The sequence below is a fragment of the Sus scrofa genome, chromosome 8, assembly GCF_054392235.1.
Source record: "Sus scrofa isolate SSC_HxYL_T2T_F1_AM1 chromosome 8, Sscrofa_HxYL_maternal_Yorkshire_Landrace_v2.0, whole genome shotgun sequence".
Lineage (NCBI taxonomy): Eukaryota > Metazoa > Chordata > Mammalia > Artiodactyla > Suidae > Sus > Sus scrofa.
This window is the reverse complement of record NC_139390.1, coordinates 85,297,292-85,309,983: the sequence shown is the minus strand read 5'-3', so window position 1 is coordinate 85,309,983 and position 12,692 is coordinate 85,297,292. Positions and strand designations below refer to the sequence as shown.

Genomic DNA, 12,692 nt, shown 5'->3' with positions numbered 1-12,692 from the left:
AGAAATGTAGAATCTCAAATTCAAGCCCAGACCTAATGAATCAGAATCCACTATTTTTTTTTTTTTTTTTCCTGCAGCATCCATGGCATAAGGAATTTCCCAGGCCCGGGATCAAACCCACCCTATAGCAATGACTTGAGCAGCTGCAGTAACAACGCCAAATCCTTAACCTGCTGCACCACAAGGTAACTCCCAGAATCTACATTTTGTGAGATTTTTCCCCACATGTAAGTACATCAGAGTTTGAGAAGCAGCCCTGATCTGTTTGAATTTTAATGAATCTTAATATTACAGCTCATTAAGGGTTGGAAACCCTGGCTGTATACTGGAAGCATTTCCAAAAAATACTGTTGGAGAAGCCCATTTCCAGAGATTCTGATTTAATTGGTCTACGTTGAGGTCTGTCATGGCCCAATTTTATTTATGAATTTTTTTCCCCTGGAAAACTCCTTTGAAACCACAGATCAGCCCTGACTTCCCAGCATGCTCCAGTCCTGGTTCTAGAAGTCAGGTATGCCAAGGTGTGAGAATGAGACCGCCCTGGGAGAACTAAGATGCACTGAGCACGAATCTTCTGGACCACTGCATGCTGCTGAAGTACTACATATATTTTCACCTTCTCTTATTCATGCTCTTCCAGGACTCAGTTTATTCCCCCAAAATCATCCATGTTCTTACCTTACAGGTCAGTTTAGTTTGCTGTCTAGGGTGACTCAGAGATCCAGGTGCTGAATAACCAAAGGTTTCAGGGCACCTTAGCCACCTGTCAGATTAGAACCAAACTTCTTTTAATCTTTCCCTGATGGCAAAAATGGAAGTAACTAATATATTGCAAAGCCTTAGGAAAATAGGCTTTTACTGTTGACCAGGCACTATTAAACCAAGATTTCCAGTATGATGGGTGCTTACAAATGCCAGACCTATTACTTAATAAGAAGCTCAAATTGACTGCAATAAACATCACTTGAATGCGAGGGGGTGGGGGCAGGGATTGCCTGTTTCCTTTACTACGGCCTCCCCAGTGATGGAGACAGAGCCCGGCACACTGAATGCTTTAATAAACATTTGTGGATTAAATAAATTCCTCAAAAACCAATAACTTCTGATCATTCAAAGTTACTGAATGTACTATGCTAGCGAATCTGCCATGGAAATTACTCTATCAAAGCATTTTTACATAACGCTCCAGATTTTTTTTTTTACAAGAAATTGCGTGCCTCGATTCAATGCCGTGGTTCGGATTCCTGCCCTAGGCCGGCCTTGGCTCCTCGTTTGGCGGCTGGCTGAGGGATGAAGTCCCTGCCCTTGAATCTCCTTCCTTTGTAGTTTTTGGCCTGCGCGGTTCCGCTTCCCAGGCGGAGAAGCGCGGGCCGCGGCTGCGCCCATCAGTGCGCAGCGCGGGTTTGTGGCTGTCAGGCGGGCGGGGCAGCCTAGGACCCAGGAGGAGCCGCTCCTCTCCCGCTGCAGAGCCTCCGCGCAGACCCGTCCGGCCCCCTCCTCCCCGCTCACCTCCGCCCTCCGGGGTTTGGCAGCCCTGGGGCGGGGGAGGGGGCAGGAAGCCTCCTCCAGCCCTGACAGCCGGCCCGGCAGGCAGCGTGGTCGGGCCCGGGCACCGATGCTCGCGGGCGGGCTGGGCCGGCCGGCGGCAGGGGCGGCCGGCTGCGTGATTCCCCGCTAGGGCCGGTCTGTGGGAGGGACGCGCCCCTCGGGCAGGGCCAGGGGGCCAGCGAGGCGGCGGCGGCGGCGGCGGCGCAGCATCCCGGGCCTCCCGCCGGGCGCTTGGGCGGGCGGGGGCCGGGCCGACGCCCCCGCGGGCCCGCGGCGCCTCCTCAGCCCCTCCTTCCCTTCCTTCCCCCGGGCTCTCCCGGGAGTCGCAGGCGGACGCGAGCAGCGGTGGGCGCCCGAGCTTTGTGTGCGGCGGCGGCTGGCCCGGGGCGAGCCTCGGGTTGCCCAACTTGGCGGCGGCGGCCGGCCGGCTCCGGGGCGGGAGTGGTGAGGCGTGGCCGGGAGGAGGAGGAGGCGCTAGGGGGGGCGTGGAGGGATCGAGCGGGGCGCGCCGGACAATGAGCTGGGCGGCTCGGCGCTGCGGCCACTTTTAGGGGGGGGCGCGGGCAGGCCGGCGCCTCATCCGCTCCACCTGCAAGGAGAGGGCGGGATGCCAGAGCCAGGTGTCCCGGCGCTCTAAGGCCCCTTGCAGCCTGACGTTCCTGAACCGGTTCTCACCTTGACACCGGGCTACCTGGCGGATTTGGCTGGGACGTGTTTGGTGTGGCGGCCTCGGAGCAGCCACGATGGCCAGCACCAGGAGTATTGAACTGGAGCACTTTGAGGAACGGGACAAAAGGCCCCGGCCGGGATCGCGGAGAGGGGCGCCCAGCTCCTCCGGGGGCAGCAGCAGCTCGGGCCCCAAGGGGAACGGGCTCATTCCCAGCCCGGCGCACAGTGCCCACTGCAGCTTCTACCGCACGCGGACCCTGCAGGCCCTGAGCTCGGAGAAGAAGGCCAAGAAGGCGCGCTTCTACCGGAATGGGGACCGCTACTTCAAGGGCCTGGTGTTTGCCATCTCGAGCGACCGCTTCCGGTCCTTCGATGCGCTGCTCATGGAGCTCACCCGTTCCCTGTCGGACAACGTGAACCTGCCCCAGGGAGTCCGCACTATCTACACCATCGACGGCAGCCGGAAGGTCACCAGCCTGGACGAGCTGCTGGAAGGTAGGAGGGGAGGGCCGGGAGCGGCAGGTGCGGCGGCGACCGGCAGGTGCACCCGCCCGCCCAGGCTGGGGATTCTAAGAGGCCGCGGGAATTGTGTGCTAATGTCTGCTTTCCTGCAGGCTGTAGGTGTGGGGCTCGCTTCCGCACATACCCAGGCGGTCCTTCCCAAAAGATGTGCCTTTAAAAGAAAGAAAGAAAGAAAAAGGGCTTTGATGACATCTCTTTCATCTCTTTAGATTGGTGAACTTGTTTTTGTGCTTTTTTTTTTTTTTTGAAGTGCAAACTCTTTGTGACAGTGGCTCTTGTGTAAGGATCTGGGTAACCCTCTAATAAGCTGTCTGTTCAGCCCTCTGTGTGGACCTCAGTGCAGGCACCTGTGGTGTTTCAGGACCCTGCTGACCGTCTCTACTAAGAAACTGTGGTTGTAGAATACCCTAGTTTGGCTTTCCTGGTTTGGCTTGCAGCAGAAGTTCCATGAGGTCCAGAGGGCTATTCCTAAAACCAGTTCTCAACTTTGGTTGCATCTTGGATCACTGGGGACTTTAAGACATCTGGGTGCCTGGGCCAGACGCCCAAGCATTTGGATGTCATTGGCTTGGGGTGTGGCCTTTGGGCATCTAGAGTTTTAAAAGCTCCTCAGGTGATTTGAATGTACCACAAAGATTGAGAACCACTGTGCTGAATTTGGTTGATGATGAGGTGAACCAAGGTCAGTCTCTCCTGCTTGCTCCCCTACTGATAGTAGCTAGTTGGGGCCTCTTATAAACTAGAGGGCAACTATAGTGGCAACCATGCTTCACTCAGAGGGATTGCTTGGCTGGATGATGTGTCATCCTTGAATTCTTCTTTCCCGTCAGAGAGAAAGCGTTGTTAGTAGTAAAGGATCTATATCCAGATCTGAATGCCACCCGTAAGAATTAGAGCCCAAGTATGTGCTGATTTTGTTTTTACATAGTCTGCTCTCATGCATCCTTTGTAATGCACATGGTGTGTTCCAGGTAGTCATAACAGCACTGGCTTGGTAGGGAAAAGAAACAACTTGGAGCCAAGTATTTTCTTACATTAGTTCATCCTGTTCATATATTCTGAAGGCTTTAGGTCCATTTTACACATTAGAAAACTTAAGCAACATGCTGTGTCCCACAGGACCTGCAGCATATGCCCTTTCCTCCACAATTCACTTTTAAGACAGAGATGTAACCACACTGTGGAGTCCCGAAAGTGGCTGAGTTTCTATTTAGTCACTGTTACCAAAAGTTTCCCCTGTCCATGCTAGATGAAGACCTAGCCAAAATGGTTGTGCGCTTGTGTGTGTGTGTGTGTGTGCGTGTGTGTGAGACTTCACAAATTGTCTTGCTCACTTGAGAGTTTTGGTTTTAAACACTTCCTGAGGAGGTGATGACAACCAGAGGAATATAAATAGAGATACATTGCTAAAAGGACTTTATCCTATTGCATATTGAAAAGCAACATTTGCCTAGATATTTCAACCTGAGTTAACAAATTTTCCGACTGACCCAAGGCTAGGTTAGTGGAAGGATCACGGCAATGCCTTTTGCTTTAACACTCATTACTCACAAGCCTTTGGGTTGTTTTGCCTGGTGTGGTCTAAGGAGGGACAATAGGATTAATATCTTTCTTGGAAATAACTTGAGCGTAGTATTGACCATGTGAAGTTAATGTTCTCCCAATATCGTCATGAGGTGACGGTCCAGATGTCCACTGTACCTAGTGCATGTTGAGTTTGTCATTGCTCAAGTGGTGCATGGTCCGCTGAGTCTAATTCACAAACTGTTTTCAACTATAAATTGACATCCTTCTAATCATTCATTTACAGATTTTTGGACGAGGGGAATCATAGTCATATGTAAAATCCAAGTGGTACCATAAAATGAAAAATAATGAGAGAACACAAATATTTGCACAGACATGTTTCCCTAGTATGGACAGTTGCCCACTTGTTTCAAGAAGTATTAGGTATAATAAAATTTACTGCAAAAGAAGAAAAGTTGTGCACTTCTTTTTCATTAGCATCATTCTGACAATAGCTCTTTGTCTAAGTCTTGAATTTCCCCCCAAATGAGTGGAATACCCTGTTTTAAGGCAGTTTTTAAGAATCGTTGGTGCTTAATATCAACCATTCAAGACTTTAGTTTCAACTTTTAGTTAAAATTATGTGCTTGAATGTTCAGATTTATCATACAGAAGAATTAACCCAGCTACCTGTAAAGTTGTTATTTGCATCAGAAAAATAGGTCTGTTGTATTGCCTGTGTTGTCAAAATTGACTATTTCATCTTTTTGTCATTTTTAGTAAAGATTCCCTGATACTTTTTTTTTCCACCACTGCATTCAACTGGTCCATCCTCTGTGTCTTCTAGTCCATGAAATTTGTAGTTTAGGGGATATTGTTTTTCTTTAATGTTTTTCTAAAAACATTTTCAGTGAAGAATAGAAAGTGATGACTCAAGATAGCTAACCTCAATTCCATTGAACGCAGATGACCAAAGAAATCTGCATGGCCCAGACTTTTTTCTTCTGCCCTTGCCAGGCTGTGGAGGCTCTGCACAGTGTTCAGGTGTAGGCTGACACTCCTACCCTACACTAAACCAGCAGGCATCTTCAGCCTCTCAGTTGATCTTCCCTGGCTGCATTAATTTCAATTAGTTGGTGCTGTGCATCCCTGTAAATCCTATTTGTTCTTTAGAACTGGATGGGGACCTTCTGTGAAAGGAAGATTGTGAGTTTTAACAGTCAGTCTGGGGAGAATCAAGTTGAACTCTCTGAAGCCATAAGCCAACCACATGTGTCCATCTCTGAGGGCCAAAGTAAACATGTCCAGGTGACATGTTTCTAAGTTCTCATGTTCGGGGCTAAGAGTCAGGACTCTTAGTCTTGGAGTTCCCATTCTGGTGCAGCGGGAATGAACCCAAGTAGGAACCATGAGGCTGTGGGTTCAATCCCTGGTCTCGATCAGTGGGTTAAGGATCTGGCTTTGATGTGAGCTGTGGTGTAGGTTGCAGGCATGTCTCGGATCCTGCATTGCTGTGGCTGTGGTGTAAGCTGGCAGCTGTAGCTCCGATTCGACCCCTTGCCTGAAAAAAAAAAAAAAAAACTCTTAGTCTTAATTTGGTTTGATGAGTATTGTCATCCTCAGAACCTTTAAACTATAATTATTTTAATGTTTCAGAGATGCCCAAGGACAGTAGAAACAATGCCTGACCCAGTTGGGATCCCTAGGTTCTACTAACTGTGAATTTGAAGATAATTCACCTCAGTACCTTTTCTGTCCAATGAGAGGTCAGCAAATCACCTTAGATCCCTTCTGGTCTAAAATTATATACCCTTCCCCTCCCTAAGTGGTTATTTATTGAGTGTATGATGGCCTGGGTTACCTTTCCTAAGTCAGAACCTGTTTTGCAGAACACTGAGAAAGCTGCAAATGTCCTGCATAGCAGAGAGTCCATATATGCTTCTGATGAAGTGTTTGCCAGTAGCCAAAAAAAAAGGGCGATTCATCTCGGCCTCTTTCATTCCAAAGTAATACATCATTTTCTGTTATTTATACCTTTTATCCCTCAGTCAGCAATAAATAAGCTGATTGGATTTTTTAGGCATGTGAGAGAATTTTGATTATTTTGATAGGAGACACTTCCATTCTTCCATTAAATTGAAAATTTGCTTGAATTAACTTGAATTTAAGAAAAATAAAGTTCTTAAAAAAAATCAAGCCTTTGAAGTTTCTGAAGTTCTACTAAGCCTTGTTTATTGACTCTCTTTGGTTAGGTCAGTCTCTTTGAAGGTGTTAGAACTAGAGTGACAGTTACTTTTAAGCAAAAGTGAATTTCTATAAGAGCTCAGATGATAAGGGTTTTTTTCACCCTTGAAAAATGTATTTTTGTAGTAATCATAGAAACGGAGTTCTTCAAACTTATCATGAGGAAGGCAACATAAATCCATGAGCGAGAAGATATTTGCAGCTAGTAGTCAAAAGCACTGCCCATTTATATAAGGCAGGTATGATGAGTGGACGTGGCAGTTTAGCATTGAACCTTAGGTCGGCAAAGCCTTCTCTACCTGGCAGACCCTCGTTTCTGCAAGACCCTCTTCAAATATTACCTTTTTATGAAGTCTCTTCCCAGCCCTCAGGGGGATTGGTCTCAAAGAGCTGTTGATTGAGAGCATATTTGCTGCTGTTCCAGGTGCTGAGGATTCAGTTTTTTTCTCCTCAAGATGCCCACATTCTAGAGAGAGCGACATGGTGAACACACACACACACAGTGGTTCTAGCTGAAGGGCTGTAAATGAAGTGGTAATGAGGTGCGGCAGGAGGACTACACTGGCTAGGATGGTGGAAAAGTCCTCCGGGAGAAACAGATGTTGGAACTAAGGATCTAAGGTCAAGCTTAGATCTCTTCCCCCTGCTTACAGCATTTTTCCTTATCTCTCTTGTCACACCTGTCTTTCCAGTTAGTGGTATATTGGGTCTGTCTTTTGAGTAAGGTTAGGGATCTTGGACTCAATCAATTCATTGAATAAGCAGCCCTGGAAAATGATTTTACCTCTAAGTCTCTTGATTGTCAAGGGAGGTTTTGTATGAATTAAGTTTGAATAGGGCTGTTCCTGTATATTTGTGAAAATAGGTACTTTGAAAAATTGGATTGTATTTCAGATAAATCAGAGATGCTCTGCCGAGTCATCATTGTGGAGAGAATGACTTGCCTGCAATATATGCTTCTATGTGTCTGATGGTTCTCTTCATCTCGTTTCCTCAAAACGGGAACTCAGATTTGCTATGTCACAGCTGCAGAAGCTCTTTGCAGAGATAATGGGAAGATAAATTTTCATTTGATAAATAAGGAACTCTGAAGAGTGGAGGGAAGAAAGGAGATACTTGGGAGAGCTTGTTCAAGATTAGGGTACGACACAATGATACATTGGTAGTAATAAGAAAAGATTAATATTCCATGAGGTTTAAAACTATGGAAATGGATATTTTTATGGTCTTATGATGAAATAAAGGCAACTCCCTTGAGGTGGTCTTCAAACTGCTTTTTTGCTCATAGAGGGGCCAGGGGAGTTTCTGTGGGTCTGTACTGCCTGGCTCGGTCCTGTTATTCACATTTCCACCGCCCGTGCTCCCACCACCTTTATATTTCTCTCTTCTATTGATAAAGTCAACCATTACTCTAAAGATTAGGGAGCCTTCTCTTCTCAGCATCACTACCATTTTTTAGGTGTTTTATATGCAGTTACGGTCTGTGCTTTATCTCATTTAATCCTTGTTGTGCCTCATGGAATATGGCTGTACTGTCTCTCCACTTTACAGCTGGGAAGGCTGTGACTCAGGATAAAGAAATTATCCCCTTGCACCAGTTGGTGGGGTAGGGGAAAACGCTGGAACCTGAGGCCTTTCTTCTTGGCCTTTGAACTCCAGGTTCTTCACTGCTGTGCTCTACCTTCTGGGAGAAAATGGTCTCCATTCTGACCCCCGAGGCTTGCAGAGGTCCTGTGTCAGCTGCACTGCTGCAGCCACACCTGTTCATTATTTACAGTTGGAAAATGAAAGTTGTGGTAGTTCCTCAGTCACTGTAGATGTTAAGACCGTTTTAGGATGTTTGCTGTATGGTTCCTGAAGCCGAATGCGTTATGCTATACACCTGTGTAGTGAGGTCCGTGTATGCAAATTGTGCAGCCTGCCTGGCCTTGCTTGGCTTTGGTTTCCTCATCTGTAAAATGAAAGGTTAGGTAATTGCTAAGGCCCCTTACCCCTCAAAGTTCAGTGATCTTGGGAAATTCTTCTGGAAGAGGAAAAGAGAAATGACCTGTCTCTATGTCTCTCTTTAAAAATTGGCCAGATATGGTTACCCAAGTTCAGATGGGGTTCTTAGAACCCTCAATAACCTGTAGAAGAATCTTCTCCATAGAATGTTTTCAGGAAAGAGAAAATTACAAGCCCAGTGAGGGCTGGGACCACAGTCATCTTGTTCACTCCTTTTTCCTATCAGCACATACTTGTGGCACATGATAGATAATGATTAATTTTACTTTTGTGCCATATGGAAGATATTTTGATGAGAATAGGTTGATATTTGTGTCTTTAAAAATCTTTCTGGAGTTCCCGTCGTGGCGCAGCGCAGTGGTTAACGAATCCGACTAGGAACCATGAGGTTGCGGGTTCGGTCCCTGCCCTTGCTCAGTGGGTTAACGATCCGGCGTTGCCGTGAGCTGTGGTGTAGGTTGCAGACGCGGCTCGGATCCTGCGTTGCTGTGGCTCTGGCATAGGCCGGTGGCTACAGCTCCAATTGGACCCCTAGCCTGAGAACCTCCATATGCCACGGGAGCGGCCCAAGAAATAGCAAAAAGACAAAAAAAAAAAAAATCTTTCTTTGTTAAGACCGTCAACTGGACAATGGGCTAGATTTGCAGAGATAGAATAAGTTCATGCAAAAGGCAAACATTCCTTGCCTCTTTTCATATTTCAATTTTCAAGTAAGTTTTTATTCAAGAAAAAAGGATGCATTATATTTATATGTTGACAGTTTATCAATTTCTGTACTGTCTGAGATGCCTGACTTGACTTTTCTCTTAGACGTATTCCATAGCTAAATTCTTCTACCTTTATTTTGAGTGTATGTGTTTAAATCCCAGCATTAGTCTAAGCCGACTAATATTTTCAGGGTCTGGTTTGAGTTAGTTCTCTGACGTAACTAAGACTTAGTTTTGTTTATCTTTTAACATTCTTAATTTAAGCATTGTCTTTAGAAAATTTAATTCATGTGTAGTTTAAATACAGTCTACATTATATAATACCTTTTAAATTCTATGAATTGGGCATGTATTTCAAGGCTAGTATTTAGATGAATACTCTTTCATTAAGGCATGCTGTAATTTTTATTCCAGTCTAGGCTATTTTATCATTTTGCCTCATGTCCTGCAGCCTAAAGCAATTAACTAGCCATCTTGTAATTTCTCAGATGCTACTATCTCAGAGATTGAAGGAATGGGAATATACTGATTTGTGAAATCAACTCTAGTACTTTTGATTACACTATAACATTTACTAACCATCTCAACATAACAAATAATCTACAATTATGACTTACTCTGTTACCTTCTGTTTATATGTTGGTTAAATACAATCACTTGCAGCCAAGGTGTATCACAGTGGACGTTTTTAAAGTGTCATTGATTTTTTTTCCTCCTTCCCTGTGTATGTTTTACAAACGTCAGATTAATTTTTATGTAACAACAATGTAATTATTCCTTAAAGGCAATGACTGACACTCTCTTCCCCAATATCCTTGCTCATTATCTTGGTCTCTTATGTTTTATCTCATCTGCCAAAGAACCAAGAAGAGAAAAAGGGAGTTGTGGAAACTTACTGCTAGTTATATTCTTCATCAAACCTCTGTGAGAGAAAGAACTTGAGAAAGCCTGATGTAAACTCATCTCTTCTCAGTTTGGTGATCAAGGCCAAGAGCTGGAAGGTTCCATATGAACCCTGTAATGCATGTAAACACTTAGCAGGAGTTCTAGCATGCAGTGACTCTTTGATAAATGGGAGTGGTTTTCAACATCTTAAACTGAAACATGTGTCCTTATAACTTCCCCTTTGTAATTTTAGTGTCACCCCTTGGAGCTATGTAAGACTCCAAATGGAGCTACCTGGCAGCCCTTTGGACATTGTTAGGTGGTGGTCAGACTTTCCTTTTTCCCCTTCCTGCTCATCCCCTAAACATCACCACCTTTTTGGACAAACATCTGGTTTCTGAATCTTTCATCACTTGCACTGAACCCTTTTGAGCTTTTCTCAGTATCAGTTATTTGCTTAAACCTGGAGCCAAGCAGGCCTTCCTCTTAAGCTCACAGTGAAATTTAAGGGATGAGAGAGGAAGCTGAGGAGACTCTGTTTATCTCTACTCAGATGATGAGCCAATTAGGCACCAGTTTACTTGCAAATACTATTAAATGAGCACATTTTGGTTTGAAGATTCCTTTCTCAAAATCCTTAAAATTCCAACATTTCTCAAATATTTGCAATGCTTGGGATAATTAAAATTAAAAAACAAAGTAAAAGCCTAATAGTCAAGTTTCAGAAACCTTTAATTACTTTAAACATGTTGTCACTTAAATATTTATAAATATAGGAGTTCCCGTCGTAGCGCAGTGGTTAATGAATCCGACTAGGAACCATGAGGTTGCGGGTTCGATCCCTGCCCTTGCTCAGTGGGTTAACGATCCGGCGTTGCCGTGAGCTGTGGTGTAGGTTGCAGACGCGGCTCGGATCCCGCGTTGCTGTGGCTCTGGCGTAGGCCAGTGGCTACAGCTCCGATTCAACCCCTAGCCTGGGAACCTCCATATGCCATGGGAGCGGCCCAAGAAATAGCAACAATAACAACAACAACAACAACAACAAGGACAAAAGACAAAAATATATATATATATATATATATATATATATATAAGGTTGGTGGCATGTAGGTCTTTCACACAAATACTGTGCAAACAAGTTGATAACCTAAAAGCAGCAACATTGTATAACCAATAAAAATGCAAAATAACAGCATAAAGCTACAGATATTATTTACTCAAATTGTGGTTCCCAGAGTACCCATGGTGCTGAATGCTGGGTTTGGTGTGCTCTACTTCAGAATGCCCTGTAAAGAGTCACTTTTGCCCTGCTAGTGAACCTTCATTCCTGCAGAGTAAATTATGTCCTCTGGCCTTAACTCTTTGTGCATATGTCTTATACTTATAATAAGTCCACTTTTTCCTCATTAACTCCCAGCAAGGTTACAACCATTTGATGCTGGAGTTGAGGCTGTGGACAAAGAGTGGCCTAGCTGTACTTGATTTAGAAGTAGTCCTTCAGATGTTTCAGAATAGGGTGATATAAACATTTTAAGTATTATCATCAATGCAAGTATAGAATTGAAATTGCCATGGTGGACTCCTATAGATTATGGGTTATAGTTGACTCCTGTTTGAGGAGCAAGAAGGCAGATCATGGATCTGATCTGTAGGTTGCATGCTTCTGGGAGATTAGATAGAATTTTTTTCCCCAGCTTTTCCTTTAAAGCTTTTTGGTTAGTGAGTAGCATTTTTGTTTTTACCTTTACATCATTTCTTTGGTCTTAACTCCTCCCACATTTCTTTGTTGAAATGTATTTGCAGACACTTCTTCCTAGATACTCAGATGTTCGGTGTAGCTTTTCTCCCTTTTGCTGTGGAAGGTATCACAGGCTGTACCACTGGATGGTGACTTTAGGAGGCAAGTTGTTTTCAGCCTCTTGCCTTCAGATGTGTGGAAGGAGCACTGGTCTTAGGAATGAAAGATCTCATTTTGTGTCTTCAGCCCTACCCTTAAGGAAGGCTGTTATATTCATTTCGTGAATATGGCAGCAATGGTCCAGAGATGCACCAGTTGAGTGCAGGTGGGAATAGCATCCAGGTGAGAGCAGTGTTCTTTGTGTTACTTTGCTGGTTCCCATACACTTAAATTCTGGGCGCTGTACAAGACCCAATTAAGTTGTCTGCCACCACAGAAAAGTAAGTCAGTTTTACTTTCCCTTACCTTCTATTTTCCTTAACCATCTGGGTGAGGCAACTTGTCTTTGATGTGCTTTATTGTCTTTTTTTTTTTTTTTTTTTGCTACTTCTTTGGGCCACTCCCGCGGCATATGGAGGTTCCCAGGCTAGGGGTCTAATTGGAGCTGTAGCCACTGGCCTACGCCAGAGCCATAGCAACGCAGGATCCGAGCTGTGTCTGCAACCCACACCACAGCTCACGGCAACGCCAGATTGTTAACCCACTGAGCAAGGGCAGGGACCGAACCCGCAACCTCATGGTTCCTAGTCGGACTCGTCAACCACTGTGCCACGAAGGGAACTCCCTGATGTGCTTTAGATAGAGACAGGCACATTCTAATCCACCCGGTAGGACAATCTCACAAATGATGTTCTTAAGGACGTTAAACC

General features: G+C 45.0%; 2 protein-coding genes across 15 annotated transcripts in view; one reads left to right on the top strand and one right to left on the bottom strand.

Moving 5' to 3' along the window:
• IQCM (IQ motif containing M) overlaps positions 1 to 1,533 on the bottom strand; it is a 605,776-nt gene extending 604,243 nt beyond the window's left edge. Inside the window, exons 1-2 of the mRNA XM_084972727.1 lie at positions 1,510 to 1,533; positions 679 to 763 (exon numbers count right to left, since the gene is read on the bottom strand). The gene's annotated coding sequence lies outside the window, so the exon portion shown is untranslated. The remainder of the gene's footprint in view (positions 1 to 678; positions 764 to 1,509) is intronic.
• A 529-nt stretch (positions 1,534 to 2,062) lies between these two features.
• Positions 2,063 to 12,692, top strand: part of DCLK2 (doublecortin like kinase 2) — a 179,890-nt gene continuing 169,260 nt past the window's right edge. For all 14 annotated transcript variants that reach the window (XR_014812820.1, XR_014812819.1, XR_002346402.2 and 11 more), the window contains exon 1: positions 2,063 to 2,712. Coding sequence is in view for 10 of the 14 variants with exons in the window: in XM_084972726.1 (XP_084828852.1) it covers positions 2,292 to 2,712 (421 nt within the window). In the remaining 4 variants the exon portion in view is untranslated. The remainder of the gene's footprint in view (positions 2,713 to 12,692) is intronic.